Source organism: Falco cherrug, assembly GCF_023634085.1.
Source record: "Falco cherrug isolate bFalChe1 chromosome W unlocalized genomic scaffold, bFalChe1.pri SUPER_W_unloc_1, whole genome shotgun sequence".
NCBI classification, from domain to species: Eukaryota; Metazoa; Chordata; class Aves; order Falconiformes; family Falconidae; genus Falco; species Falco cherrug.
Window position 1 is genome coordinate 2,354,210 of NW_026599288.1, and position 16,480 is coordinate 2,370,689.

The 16,480-nt window shown below is 41.3% G+C and overlaps 2 protein-coding genes across 2 annotated transcripts in view; both read left to right on the forward strand.

Annotated features, from left to right (window-relative positions):
* LOC129734836 (sorting nexin-18-like) overlaps positions 1–16,480 on the forward strand; it is a 130,937-nt gene that overhangs the window by 72,945 nt on the left and 41,512 nt on the right. The window lies entirely within an intron of this gene.
* LOC129734839 (uncharacterized) lies at positions 10,051–14,946 on the forward strand. Its single transcript, XM_055700138.1, is given in 2 exon segments — positions 10,051–11,020; positions 11,023–14,946. Coding segments are annotated over 2 exon segments (1,590 nt in total). The 5' UTR covers positions 10,051–10,101; the 3' UTR covers positions 11,694–14,946.

A 16,480-nucleotide genomic window follows, 5' to 3' on the forward strand; every position in this document is an offset into this window, starting at 1 on the left:
GATTTCTACCTGTTAATAAACAATTTGAACTAAAGTTTGTGTGGCATGCACTAGCTACAAACTTTTTTCTGCCTGCTGTCTTTCTCATGGGTGTAAATGCTGCCTTCATCATGTTGTGGTGAGCTTTCTTGCCCCTGCTAGGAAAGGAGTTATGTAGAGGAGACTTTCTGTTTGGCCCCCCAGTTCTTCATGTTTTCCCATCAACATCCTACCATATACATGGTTATTGTTTATTTCCCTTACATAGTTCAAAGTGTATGTTACTTCTCAAAGGTCTTGGTGTCAAATAATTTGTCTTCATCTGGGGGCAATTCACTGGAATCCTACAAGATCCACTGCTTGCTTTTATTGCTGGTTTTAGTGTTCAATACCTGGGTTTTGGTTTTGTTCGCTTCTTTCTTCTGACCTTCATTTTTCCAATGTTAGTGCATATATTATCACAGTGCTTTTCTATTACTGTTGCTTGGACTGTGTACTTAATGTTTTTTGAATATATCAGCTCACCCCAGTCTAGCATGTTAGCCCTGAATTCCTTCACTGTTTAACTCTGGTAGTCTGTTTTAATTAGCTGATACCAATAGTGCCCAAAGAACCACATAGCTCACCACACAACCAGCTCCTCGGTGGCCAGCCCAGTTGAACACATTCACGTTGCATCATCTGTGCTATTGTCTCCAAACCCAAACACTAAGTTTGCAGCAGCAAGTTTATGGAGAGCAATACCAAATATCCCCATCAGTGATAAAGCAAGAAGCATCAGTCTCCTCCAGAGAGCTAGCAGCTGCTCAGGATGGCAGAGCTGAAGACCTTGAATGCAAACAATATTGTATCAAGGCTTCTGGGTTTTCCTGACAGCTCATTTGGTACTAGTGGAAGCACCCTGACCTGGCCTGGTCACGATTAACCCCCCAGTGGGCTCTAAAGTGCTCTTCAAGCCCTTCATTAGCATTTATCAGCATCCATAGAAATGCCAAAGCTCTTATTCTGTCAAGGCTAGTGGTTGTCAGCTTGCTGCTGCTGCAGCCAGTTGCACCATCAGTGTATCATTGTTATCAATTTGTTAATAAGTTAAGATTGACTGTATTAATTGATTTTATAAAATCATTTTATAAAATTGAAAAATAGAAGGATAAGAAATATTTTTAATGAAACTTATCTCATAGCAGCTTTTACTGTGCAACTGTCTTCTGTACATCCTGTACCAAGACTAGAAGAAGGGGCTAGAACCATTGGTAAAACTTAAGTAATAAATTTAGGGTTTGAAAGGTTTCTTTGTATTTGACCAGTCTTCTGTATGTAGAAGTGTATTGAAATGTCAGAATATGAGATTAATGGAAACTGGGGACAGTTGACTGGAACAGCTTGTAGTTACCTGCCAAGAAACCGTGAACTTTAGTAAAAGGTAATTCCGGCAGGGGGAGATCGCGACCACTGACTCATGTACCACCTACCCAAATCGTACCCCAGACCCATTTCTAGACTTTTCTAAGCACTACTGCGCAGAATCGGATATAGGAGGAGAATATGTTAATGATTTACGGGAAATATCATGGTTATGCATGAATACTTAATGAATATGTATGAATGAGTTTTATATATGGTGTCTGATTTTTGAGACCTGGCGTGCATTGATAGTGAGAGGACTCGCTCACGCACCCGGCCGTTAATAAAGAAGTGTCTGCTTATCTACATCACATTGGTGTCGATCAGTTCTTCATTCTGAGATTTCAGTAACACTGTCAGTGTCTGCCTTCAATGCAAATGGGGTTCTCTTCTGCCAAATGCAGGGATTCCTGTGGTACCTGATCCAGCATGCTGCCTTCCACCCATGTGGCCAACTTAGAGTAAGGACTAAAACCCCAACAGGAGGTAGATGTGGATCAATTTAACCTGTCTTAGATTTCATCCCAAATTCTGACTACTGCAAATCAAGATAAATGATCAGGGTTTTGTTAGGAGTCACGTTGGAAGGAATACATTAATCGTGATTTGATCGGGGCAGTCTTGCACACTCACATGAATCACAGGTTAAAATACAGGAAAATTAGTTCCTGATCTGCCTTTTCTGTACCATTTATTGTTTCACATACATTTTACTGTATCTGATTCAACACCTTTTCCAAACTTTTCAGTCCCTATTTGTCTTACTTTTCAACACCCTTGATCATATTATTGTTGTTTTCTCTGAAATAGTCTTTTTCACATGAGGTGATCAGTACTAGAAATTGAATAGTGTATGCTGTAACACTTAACATAGGTGCGTCATCCTTTAGGTTAGTTAGAAGTCGAAAATGTCCAAGGACCCTTATTGCCACATGATGGATGTACAGACTGTTAAGTCCTTTAGTTGGTTATCTTTAGAAGGGACATTTTGTCATGGATTCATGTCGTACATGCAATGTGGCAAAGATGAAGACTTTAAACATGGCCGCTAAGGAATAGAGTCTGTGCAGAGACAACTCCTCAAGGACATTGTGCAGGCACGAGATATGTAAATGGATTCTCAGAATTGTAATGAATATGTAAACAATTTCTTGGAAAACTAATGAATAGGTATGAGTAGCCTGTATAAAGGGGGGACTGAAAAGTCCCCTCGGTGTGCATGACTTTGGTGGAGCGATCCCCCACTTACCTAAAGGATGATGTACTTATGTTTATCTATAAGTTTGGAAACGTCCAAGGACCCTATTGCTAACATGATGGATGTACTAAATGCTAAGTCCTTGGATTTGTCATCTTTAAAAAGGCCATCTGGTCCTAAGTTCTCTAAGGTAGTGCCTCTAACAAGAAGTTAGAAGAAGTTTTTGGTGTTCTGTGTTGTTTTGTGAGTTTGTGTATTGAGAAGAAAATTAAGAGGTATAATATTGTGTTATATGTTTGTTTAAAGTAACTGTGGGAAAGTGTGAGCGTGGCTGTAAGAGTGAGACTGTGGAGTGTGGATCCGCGGATCGGAGTGATAGAGTTGAATAATTGTGTATTGTACTGTGGGTAATTACACCATGGCAACTAAGTTAACTCGGTTGTTTAAAAGTAAAAGCTTGGGTAATCTTGTGTTAAATGATAAAATCCCGAAAAATTCTCCATTGGGATGTTTACTGGCGCATTGGGGGGATTTATATGAGGATTTGCCAAAGAGCCAGATGATTGAATATTGTACTAATTGGTGGCCACTATATATATATTAGAAGATCAGGAAAAGTGGCCCACGAATGGGACACTGAATTATAACACTATTTTGCAGTTAATGCTGTATTGTAAAAGAGAAGGGAAATGGAATAAAATGCCAAATGTGGATTTGGTTTTTTTATTTAAGACAAAGAAAGGATTGGCAGGATGAATGTAAGCTAACTATTAGAGATAATTTGGTAATAGCTATAACTTCTGATAATAAGAAAGTGGAAAAAAAAAATGTTGTTTAAATTGTGAGGTTGGGAGTGGATACAGGAGCGACATTTTTTTATTAAAAACCTGTAAAGGAAAAACTGGAACAAAAACAGGCCATTCCTGCAACCCCTGGATTTGAAATTTGGAAATAAAATAATTACACATGAATTTTTGTATGTACCAGAATGTCCGGTACCCTTCCTAGGAAGAGATTTGTTATCTAAATTAAATGCACAGATTGTTTTTGACGAAGGAGAACTTTTCTTGAAAATACCTGCGTCAAAAACGGGAGAAATCCTGATGATACAAGAAAAGGTAAAGGAACAAGAAATTCCACCGGAGGTGGATTTGGCAGTGATCCCTACTGTATGGGAAACAGATATTCCTGGTAAATTGAAACTAGCAGAACCTGTTAAAATAGATTTGAAGGAAGGCACAGGAACAGTGAGAATTAAACAATATTCAATCAAACCAGAAGTGAGACAGGAATTGAAGAAATTGATTGATAAATTTTGGGAGTATAAAATTTTGGAAGAATGTGAATCTGAGTATAATACTCCTATTTTACCAGTCAGAAAACCTTCGGGTGAATATAGACTGGTACAAAACTTGAGAGCAGTAAATCAAATAGTTAAGGATATTTATCCTGTAGTAGCAAACCCTTATACACTGTTAACAGCATTGAGGGAGAATTATCAGTGGTTTACAGTGCTTGACTTAAAAGATGCTTTCTTTTGTATACCTTTGGAAAAGGGAAGCAGAAAACTGTTTGCTTTTGAATGGGAAAATCCTCAAACCAGGCAAAAGATGCAGCTGACATGGACTAGATTACCCCAAGGATTTAAAAACAGTCCAACTATTTTTGGAAATCATTTAGCAAAGGAATTTGAAATCTGGAAACAGGACAAACCAAGATCTGGGCATTTATTTTTACAATATGTGGATGATATATTGATTGCTATAGAAGAAAGATTTATTTGTATACAGGTGACTATTGACCTTTTGAATTTCCTGGGACTAAATGGGTATAAGGTATCCAGGAAGAAAGCCCAAATAGCCTGCCAGACTGTGATATATCTCGGCTTTGAGATTTAAAAGGACAACGGCAATTAGGAAAAAATCGCAAAGAAGCTATTTGTAGTATACCTGAGCCGAGAAATATTCATGAACTCAGAGCATTTTTGGGAATGACTGGGTGGTGTCGCCTTTGGATCATGAACTATGGGCTAATAGCTAAACTGCTGTATGAGGCCCAAAGGAACTCTCCCTTTGTATAGGGCCCACAACAACAAAAGGCTTTTATAGAGTTGAAACGTGCCTTAATGTCTGCACCTGCCTTGGGACTGCCGGATCTAACCAAAGATTTCCAGCTGTTTGTGCATGAAAGACAGCACCTTGCACTGGGCGTGTTAACCCAGAGGATAGGAAGCTGGAAACAACCAGTCGGATATTTCTCTAAACAACTGGACACAGTGAGTAAAGGGTGGCCAAACTGCCTTTGAGCAGCGACCGCAATAGTGATGCTCATACAAGAAGCTCGGAAATTGACTTTGGGAAGAACAATAACAGTCTATGTTCCACACATGCTGATAACTGTCCTAGAACAGAAGGGGGGACACTGGCTGTCCCCCAGCCGAATGATGAAATACCAGGTGGTATTGACTGAACAAGATGATGTGATTCTAAAGACAACTGACCTGGTAAATCCTGCAGTGTTTTTAAGTTCCATACAGGAAGAAGGACGACTGGAACATGACTGCTTGGCTACCATCGAGTATGTTTATTCCAGTCGTGAAGATCTGAAGGATGTGCCATTGGAGCGACCAGACTGGGAACTGTATACTGATGGAAGCAGCTTTACGGAACAAGGAGTCCGATACGCCGGATATGCGGTAACAACAGAGACTACAGTTATAGAAGCAGGAGCATTGGCGAGTACCACATCAGCCCAAAAGGCGGAACTCATCGCTTTAATTCGAGCCTTAGAGATAAGCAAAGACAAGAGAGTAAATATCTGGACTGATTCGAAATATGCCTTTGGGGTAGTGCATGTCCATGGAGCTTTGTGGAAAGAGAGGGGGTTATTGTCCTCTCAAGGATTAAACATTAAGCATCAAACAGAAATTTTACAATTATTGCAAGCAGTTCAAAAGCCAGATCAAGTAGCAATCATGCACTGTAAGGCACACCAGATTGGGAATACAAAAATAATAGCTGGGAATAATTTAGCTGATAGAACAGCAAAAAAGGTAGCAAAGAAACAAGCATTGCAAATGGCAATCATTCCTTCTAAAACAGTAACCCTTCCTAGGGAAAAACAGGGATATTCAGAGGAAGATGACAAATTGGGTCAGTTATTAAATGCTAAGAAAAGCTTAGTGGGATGGTGGGTAACTCCTAACGGGCAAGTAGTAATTCCACCTCTTTTGATGAGAAAGATAATTCAAATGAGACATCAAGAATGTCACTGGGGAGCAGAAGCCTTAGTAACATCTTTACGAAAACAAGTAATATCAGTTAAGATGTTAGGAATAGCTAAAATGTTAACTGCAAAGTGTGAAGTATGTTTGAAAAATAATCCAGTGATTAAGAAAAAGGTTCAAATGGGTAGACTGAAGTCTGGTACAGAACCTGGAGATTATTGGCAAGTAGATTTTTCAGAGTTACCTAGACAAAATGGGTACCGGTACATCCTGGTAAGGGTTGATACTTTTATAGGATGGCCTGAAGCCCTTCCCTGTCGCACCACACAAGCAAAAAGAGGTTGTGAAGTGGTTATTACAAGAAATAATTCCGAGATTTGGAGTTCCTATTGGAAATCCTCTGACAGAGGTCCACACTTTGTTGCTGAAGTAGTCCAAAGTGTTAGCAAAGTATTGGGTGTTAATTGGGATTTACATTCATCTTGGAGACCACAATTTAGTGGAAAAGTGGAGAGGATGAATCAAACTTTGAAACGACAAATAAGTAAAATTTGTCAAGAAACCAGTCTAAAGTGGCCTCAGGCACTTTTTATTGGCCTTTACTATGAATCAGGGTACAGCCAAAGAGTGGAACCTCAGTCAGTCCCTATGAATTATTATATGGAAAACCATACGAGTCTCTAGAACCAAATCTAAACATACATGTAAAAGGAAAACAAGATGTGTATAACTATTTGCTTTTTTTCCTAAGGAAAACTTTGGCTGTGATTACAAATGGCTGAGGAAAATTTGATGGTAGGATTGATTAAAGAATTTGCCAATTTACAAAACATCACGCAGATCACTGCTTGTTTGCCAATACCGAAGGCAGTAGGTGAATCTATTCCATGGGGAATTTTAACTATGAATTTGACTAACCTGGAACATAAATATGAAACCAATTATTGTGAACAGAGGCCAGTGACTCAATGGTATGAGCAAGTGAAAGTCACTACAAAACAGTGGAAAACTCCAGGTAGTCTGGCGGATTGTGAAAAATTGTTAAATTATGTTTTTACCGAAATAGGAAGATTTAAGACTGTGGGATGGTGTTCTTATGATGAACAATTTAAAATCAACGTGAGCAAAAGTGTTATGGAATGGAAGTGTAACGAAACTGGCCAGAGCACCCAGTTAGTAGACCGGTGGGACTCTATATGGTCTATGTCCATATTTTCCCATTTTCAGTATATAGCAAGAACTTCTTGGTGTTTTACCTGGGATGGAAAGGTTTTTTTCAGTATTACCCTGGGTAGATGATAGGTCAACTACATCGGGAGAGAAGGAAAATAAAATAGTGCCATGGTGGAAATGTGAAAAAGTGTATGATTGCAGTAATGCAGACTTAGTATTTCAAAGAATTCCTCCGTTGGCTGCTGCTTTGAAATATGGTTGTTTTTGTCGAGGTCTTAAGAATACTCTCAATTTAACCAGCGCCTTTACAGTCAGAAGAGGAACTTTGTTTAGTTGTAGAAAATCTTCTATTCGAAGTCCAGGACATTTAGTTTGGGCATTAAGTGATGGAACCTGGACAACACACCTACCATTAGATGGTAAGGTGAAACAAATCACATTAGGCATGCCAACATTGTGTCCGATTTGGAAGAAATCACCATTTAAAGGATCTCTAGAGAATCTAGAATTAAAACGAATAAAGAGATCAGGGATAAATGATGATATTTGGAATGAACCATCTACAGGAGTGAAAATTGGCTGGGCACTGGAATCACTTTTAAATCCTATAGCTTCATATAGAAACAGAGCATGGCTCTATCATTTAACTGGTCAAGTGGAAAAATTGGCAAACGTTACCAAGAAGGGGTTTAAGGAATTGAATATACAACTACAGGCAACTTCCAGAATGACTTTAAAAAATAGAATGGCACTAGATATGCTCCTACTTAAAGAACATGGAGTGTGTGGATATCTTAAGGATAAACTGGACCACTGTTGCATCCACATTCCAAATGTCACTCAGGATGTGGAACATGATCTAGACCTATTGGGAAAAATTGAAAAAGAAACTGAAACAATTCAAAAGGATATGTCAGAAGATTGGCTTGGGAAATTTTTTAACAAACTGGGATGGAATTTGAGCTCTTGGATACAATCTATAATTAAGACTTTGTTTCTGTTACTAGTTGTCTTTTTGATGAGCATGCTAGTATATGCATGTCTGAAGAAACAGTTTACCAATAGAATTGCAGTGAGTCGTATGATTATGAGAGAAGTACCAACTATTTCACCAAGACATGATCCATTACCCAAATATGTTGAAACAAAAGATATACGAATAATGTGAAAGTATTGAAATAATGATTTTCAACACTTTCAAAGGGGGGAAATGTTACCGATTAGTTAATAAGTTAAAATTGATTGATTTTATTTGATTAATTAATTGATTTTATAAAATCATTTAATAGAATTAAAATATAGAAGGCTAAGGAAAAAAAAATTTATAGGAAACTTGCATCTACGCAATAAGAGACGTTATGGAATCTTTTGTACGTCTTGTACCAAGGCTAGAAGAAGGGCCTGGAACTATTGTAATAACTCTAGGGTTGAAAGGTTCCATTGTATTTGACCAGTCTTCTGTATGCAGAGGTGTATTGAAATGTCAGAATATGAGATTAATGGGAACTGGGGAGAGTCGACTGGAACAGCTTGTAGGTGCCTGCCAAGAAACTGTGAACTTCAGCAAAAGGTAATTCCGGCAGGGGGAGATCGCGACCACCGACTCATATACCACCTACCCAAATCGTACCCTAGACCCATTTCTAGACCTTTCTAAGCTTTACTGCGCATAATCGGATATAGGAGGAGAGTATGTAAATGATTTACGGGAAATGTTATGATTATGTATGAATAATTAATGAATATGTATGAATAAGTTCTATATATGGAATCTGATTTTGGGACCTGGTGCGCGTTGATTGTGAGAGGACTCGCTCACGCACCCGGCCGTCAATAAAGAAGTGTCTGCTTATCTACATCACATTGGTGTCGATAAGTTCTTCATTCCGAGATTTCGGTAACACAATCAAATGTTGCATATACATAAGGTTTCCAAATACTCCTATACATATTCATGACATATCCACCCCACCCCTGCTTCATATTAAAATTAGTTCCAATAAGCCATTTCCATAAGTCCTTCCTGTAAAAGTCGGACTAAAGAGACTGATATTGTCTCAGCATTGCTAACAGAGACCTGGAGATGGAAGTGAGGCCCAGTGACCCTGAAGGAGAACTGCATGGTACAAGGAGTACTATGCCGCTCCCTGATACTCGGCGCTGGAAGGAACAACTACAATAAGGCCGCATAACAACTGTCTGGAAGATGAGTCATAACTGTTGTCGTAACAACAAACCAGAACATGCGTGATAACCTTGCTCGAGAAGGCAGAAACTGGCAACATTCCATGGGCCAGAGGAGGAGCAACGTGTATTGCTCGGCATAAAAGAGGACTCCTTAGCAACCGAATTTTAGGAGATCTTCCCCATCAAGGATCACCACGATCGGAAGGACCGGCGGGACGCTGCTTGGACCTGGGACCATAGGGATGCCTTGGACCCGTGGTGGTAGCTATAATCCTCTTTCCTTTTCTTTTACTTTGTCTTTTCTTCACTTTCTGTCTTTCTACCTATCGCACACCGCTTTACGGGCAAACAATAAAATTGTGCTGTTTGATTGAAGCATAACCCCTTGGCGTGGTCGTCTTGATTTTTGCACTTCAAGATCATAGTAAACGAACCATCACGAGTCCACTGAGTGGACCATGACATTAAATTGGCATCACGGACAGGATCCTGAGAGACAGAGGGGTGCAGGTTGTGTGTGGTTTGTAACAGGGGAAAGACGTTTCATTCTAGCCGCACCTGGCCCTACACCCAGCAGGGTGAGAGGTGTCCAGAAAGCAAGGGGGGCGACTCAAATTTCCCACATACCACACGGGCCTAGGACTTAGCACTCTAAACTCCAATTGAGGGCTCTGTCTGTTGGGATCCAACTAAAAGAAGAAGTGCAAAAGGGGGAAAATGCCAAAAGGGGGAGCTGCCCTCGTGTTAATGAGAATTTGTCTGCTCTGCTCGGGAAAGTGAAGGGAAAACCTTGTAGTAACTATAAGCTGCCTTCCCAAAGCGGATTTTTGTTCTCTTCAATCATTCGGGGAACAGAAGGGCGACACATCAGTGGCTGTGTGTTTGTAACTAAGTCTAGCCTCCCCAAAGTGGGTTTGGTCCCTTCATAGTGAGAATGGCCGAAAAGGCTGATAAACAAGATCCTTTGTTAATGAAAGATCGGGACATGTTTTACACATTTCTGGCAAAGTATGGGGCTCGACCCTCTGTACCCAGAGAAGATTGGGCTCAAGATAATTGGGCAAACTTGCAGAATGTAGTGGACCAAGTGACCTCTTTACAGACTGAAGTTAAAGTTAGATCAGGTAAGGGCAAAACTATAGTCTGTGCCATTTTAGGAGCCAGCCTGGTCGCAGCAATCGAAGATCGCCTTAGAAAACATAGCAATGAAAACAAAATTATAGAATCCCTTGAAAATTTGGTGAAAGTTCTGCAAAAAGTGAATTATGACTTAGAACAACAATTAGAGAAAGAAAGGGAAGAAAACCGCTTGTTAAAAACCACTCTGAAGGCAAAATGCTCTAAAGACACTGAAGTCCTGAGTGTAATAGAGCTGGAAGTAGAGGAAAAGGGTATTTGACAAATAAACCCAATATACCCTCAGAAGGAGTTGGAAGAGGCGAGAAAATGTTTTGTGGAAAACCCTCAAGTGAGACCCTTAATTAAAACAGAATATACTTATCTGAAGGAGGACGATGATGATCCTCACATTACAACCAAAGAGATACCATATACTGCCACTGAGCTAACCAAACTGAAAAGAGAGTATGGGCGCCTTCCTAAAGAATCCGAAACGGAGTACGTGTGGCGCGTATCCCTAACTGGGGGGGACCAAATTCAATTAAGTGAAAAGGAAGCTGGTGGCTATTGGGGTCACAGAGTTTTCTTGACAACAGGAGATAAACGTGCCCCATGGTCCCTAACCCAGCGAGCTGCTTATTGGGCTGGAGGATTGAACCCTTTGGACAGAGAGGATCCCCTGGCAATCACTGGCACAGCTGATCAATTTTTAGAAAGTGTACACAAAGCAGCCTGCTACAAATGATACATGAAAGACAATTAATTCCCGGATGTGAATCCCTAATGATGCTGCCGGTGAATCCCAAAATCATGACCCCCTTGATAAGGGGACTTCCAGAGTCACTCAAACCTACGGGGGTTAGCCTTCAAAGGACCATCGTGTCGATGGGCCCTGTAGAAAGGCTGGAAGGTTTTATTAGAAGCCAGAGAAATGAAACACCGGATTCAGTTTCTTCCCACCATACGACCTCAGCATCAAGTAATAAAAGGATATGGACCTGGGGGCAAGTAGCACAAGAATTGATAGATTATAGTAGGAAATATGGTCCTGTAAAAATCCCAGAGGAAAAGTCGAGGGGAATCTGCCAAATAGAAGTTGAGGATTTGCCCCTCCCCACCAGTAAAACTGTAGCTGCCGCTGATGTCCTGAGAAAGGAGCATCCGCACCATAAAACAGGAAAGGGAGGACAGTCCATGACTCGACAACAGTGGTGGCTTTTGGGAATTAAAATGGGAGTCCCCAGGGATATAATGGATGGCTTACCCTTTGATAAATTGAGCAAGGTAGTTTTGAAGTGGCATAATCCAAAACAACCCTCTCATACACAGGGCAGGAAAAAAATATCACCCGATACACCCTCAACTGCCCCCGCTGAGAAAGCTGTTTCCCATGAGCAGGGAAGCTAGAACCTCCATTCCCTGGTAGCGGGCGGGGGAATGGAGGATGGATTTATATCCGTCAGCTCATAAAAACTAAAGGAGGAGACATTAATCACAGCTATAGCTGGCCCTAAGCGTGCACCAGTGACCTTTCTCATCGATACCAGTGCACAGGTCTCTGCTCTGACAGAGGAAGATGCTGAAAGATGTGGGGTTTTTCCCTTGAAGCACCGTTTTTATGTTCTGAATGCCTTAGGGTCGACAGAAGTTATGAAAGCTGCCCCAGTAAAGTTGACTCTTCCAGGAGAGGAAGGTACGGATAATGGTGATTGGAGACATTCCAACAAATTTGTTAGGAATGGATGCCCTCAGGGGAAAGCAGTGGGAGGACTCTGAAGGGTTGTTGTGGACCTTTGGAACACCGCAACTTCGTGTCAGATTGCTTCAAACGGCACCCCCACTGCCGTTCAGCAGAGTAACTAATGTCAAACAATATCCCCTTCCCCTGGGAGTGAAGGAGGGCATTAAACCAGTCATGCAGGAATTGCGAGAACAGGGAGTGGTGATAAATACCCATTCCCCTTTTAATTCTCCAGTGTGGCCCTTAAGAAAACCTAATGGGAAGTGGCAGCTCACAGTAGATTTTTGGAGACTGAATGCTAACACCCATCCTTTAACTGCCTCATTTAACTGCCACAGTCCCTAATCTGGCTGAGTTGGTAACAGTAATCCAGGAAAAAACCCATCCAATCATGGCAACAATAGATGTTAAAGACATGGTTTTTATGATACCTTTGGGACCAGAAGACAGAGAACGTTTTTGCTTTCACGTGGGAAGGGCAAAAATTTACTTTCATCCGCCTTCCCCAAGGGTATAAACACTCTCCCACACTGGCTCATCATGCTTTAGCCCAGGAGCTGGAAAAAATACCAAAACCCAAAGGCATAGCTGTTTATCAGTATATTGATGATATTCTTGTGGGAGGAGATGAAATAGAGGGTGTGGGAGCAACTCAACTGAACATAATTTCACATTTGGAAAATTTGGGTTTGCAGATTCCTCCAGAAAAGGTCCAAAAGCCCTTGCAAGAAGTGAAATTCCTAGGAATCTGGTGGAAAGGGGGAATGACATGCATCCCACCAGACACCCTTGCTTCCTTAGAACAGATCAAAATGCCTGAGTCGAAAAAGGATCTGCAACATGTCTTAGGATTATTGGTGTTCTGGAGAAAACACATCCCGGACTTTTCTATCATTGCCAGACCTCTTCATGATTTGCTAAAAAAAAGGGATCAAATGGGAATGGACTGCTTCTCAGGAAGAGGCTATGCAATTGTTAATTTTTGAAGCAACAGCACACCAAGCTCTTGGCCCTATCCACCCTACAGACCCTTTCCAGGTGGAGTGGGGGTTTGCTTTATCAGGACTGTCAGTTCACATATGGCAGCGGGGCCCTGAGGGTCCAACCCGGCCTGTGGGATTTTACTCCCATGGCTTTAGGGATGCTGAGAGAAGATACACTGTTTGGGGGAAAGATTTGTTTGTGGTTAGCTTGGTTCTCATAGAAATAGAAAAAAATCGTATGACAACAGCCCATTATATTGAGAGGCCCATTTAAAGTTATAAAAACAGTCACTACTGGGACCCCTCCCCCTGATGGGGTGGCCCAGAAAGCCTCAGTACGAAAGTGGTATGCTCAGATTGAACACTATTGTAACACTTTCTCTGTATCTGAAGGAGCTTTAAAAAAACTAGCTATACAAGAAGTAGAGAGCCTGGACGAGGGCCAAAATAAACCTGCCTCAGTCATTCAGGTGGCCCCTCCTTTTCCCTGTGAACAGTCAGTTAGTGCTTGGTTTACTGATGCTTCTGCCAAACGAGAAGGAAAAGTGTGGAAATACCGAGCAGTAGCGCTCCATACCTCTTCCGATGAACAAATTATAACGGAGGGAGAGGGTAGTGCACAAGTTGGTGAATTAATTGCAGTATGGAGTGTTTTTCAACGTGAAGCACAAACTACTTCTCCTGTTTACATTTATACTGATTCTTATGCTGTGTTTAAGGGATGTACCGAATGGCTTCCTTTCTGGGAGCAAAATGAATGGCAGGTTAATAAGATTCCAGTGTGGCAAAAGGAAAAATGGCAAGACATCTTAAGTATTGCTAGCTGAGGGAACTTTGCTGTAGGTTGGGTAGCTTCTCATCAGATAGATGGGGGGTCAGCAGGAGAATGGAATAACTGGGCTGGTGAGTTAGCAAGGCTAGCTCCTGTACAGAAGGACCAGATTTCAGAAGACTGGGAATGCCTGTTAGAATGGTTGCATGTAAAACGCAAACACACAGGAGCTAAAGATCTGTACCGTGAAGCCCTTGCCCGAGGCTGGCCCATCACCAGAGAAATGTGTAAAACCTGTATATCAGCCTGCGAACAATGTTGAAGACTTGAAAGGCACCCTTTAGAGGATGACCCTCTGCATTTAAGGGAAGGTAAAGGCTTGTGGGATGCCTGGCAGGTGGATTATATTGGCCCCTTTAAGAGATTGGGAGGAAAACATTTTGTGCTGGTGGGAGTGGAAATAACATCAGGACTAGTCCAAGCAGAAGCCTTTAACAGGACTACGGGGGAGAACACTGTGAAAGCGCTGCATGAATGGTTTGGAACTTTTCCAAAGCCACAGGAAATACAATCTGACAACGGTTCCCACTTTACCGCCAGAATTGTACAGGACTGGGCACGAAGCAAAAGGATTGACTAGGTGTTTCATACCTCATATTATCCGCAAGCTAATGGAATTGTAGAAAGGACCAATGGTCTCTTAAAACGACTTTTGAAACCTCATGAGGGAAATTGGGATGTCCGCTTGTGGGAAGCTGTTAAAGGTGTAAATGATAGATGGGGGGTAAACGGATGCCCCAAAATAACTGCTTTTTGCCCAGCGGCTCCTTTCTTGGTTCCCTCATTAAAGGGACTAAATGATTCAAAGAACCCAGCTCACTTCCCAGGACAACCCGTTCTGGTGCACTTCCTACTGTGGGAAACGTACCACTGGTACTGAAAACCCCACTGAATGCATGTGCTTGGGTAGCCTCTTGTTCCTTGGGAAAGGAACATAAGATAAATACCCGCTGGATAATACCATCGTTTTAACTCTTTTTGCCTCAGGGAGGCAAGCTCTGTTGTTTTAATTTTACAGGAGAACTCCGAGGGATACCTTCTGGGAGGCCATGGAAACTGAACTCTTAAAACCCCGACTCAAAGAAAGACATTTTTGATCATAACAGATTTTATAGGTGTGTATGGGGGGAGGGATGTTTAGATTCTTAGAACGATTAATAGTGGGCTGGGACCATTTGTGCTTTTTTGTATCCTCTCTCTTGCCTACAACCAAGAGCCTGATAACTGGCCTTGGAATCATGCCCAGAAAAAACACACTGGAATAATGGAAAGTGTAGATTCAAAGACAGAACTAGCTATGGTGATTTTTTCTGAAAATGAGGTGTACCAAAGGAATCAGTGGGATCGGGATGATGTGGAAAAAGTTGCCCGATTGTGGGGCAGATTAGGAGATAAGATAAAAGTAGGGTGTCAAATATATAATGAAAGGGATAACACCAAAATTTCAGGAAACACCCTGATTAATGTCAGAAAGGTAGGTAAAGAATTTACCCTTTTAGATACGACCACGTGCTTTAATTCACGGGAATGTTGGCACAATTTTACCTTAACCGAGCCCATCTTTATAGTATGCCTAGGACAGGAATCCCCAACAACAGCTCTGACTTGTAAGATTAAAATAACAATCATGCTAACCACTATTCCTCCCACCACCACAGTTATAACGACCCCATTAACGCTTGATCCAAAATTGGCTAAACTCAATCAAAACATTTTTGAAATTGGACCATACATAATCAGAAATACAGGTCAGCAACAAATGTTGTCTAATCCAGAATGGTCTCTTGAACGAGTTGAGTTGTTGATGCAAGTTAATGTTTCAGATATTCAGCCAGCCTGCTCTCCTTTCCTAAAACCCTCTTACGAGGGATGGATAACCTGGCTGCGGAAACGGACACCTTCTGGGAAACGGACTCAGAGAGACCTAACTGGTGTTTTGAGAACAGGACTGGGGGTTCTGAATGGCATTGACTCAGAGATATTAATGAACAAATTGGCAACTACAGCTAATGATCTGGCAGGATTGCAACGGCCTTTGCGATCTTCCCTATTGGCTCTGGGAACTAACCAGTGGCAGTTAGCAGATGTGCTACCAAAATGGGAAAAGGTGAACGTGGAAGATCACAAATTGATTGTAGATGCACTTGGTGTAATCCAAAATAACCTTTCTTTGACTCTTAGTTGTATCCAGGCCCAATTATGGATACAGTCAGTGGCTGCCTTGATTATTAGAGAAGGTGAAGGAGGCACTTTCCCCACTGAAATTCAGAGAATAGTCTGGGACAGTGCACCGACTTTGAGAAGAAACTCCAATCCTGGTGGAATTTGGTAAACTTTAATATAACCCCACCACAAACATTACCACCGCTTTTGTATTGATGATATCCCATGCATCAATAAATGTAATCTACCCAATTATTGCCTTAGGGTTGAATCACAATGGAACCATACTCTATCCTTTCGAGCATAGAGTATGGGCCCAAAAGGTGGATGAGAAATGGCAAACTGTAGATTTGGAATCTTGTATCGTGTGGGAACAACAAGGGTTCATCTGCGAAGACAATACAATCAGAACTCAGGACATTTGTTTAGACACTACACAGAATATCTGTCATTTTGAGAATCGTCCTCAAAAAGC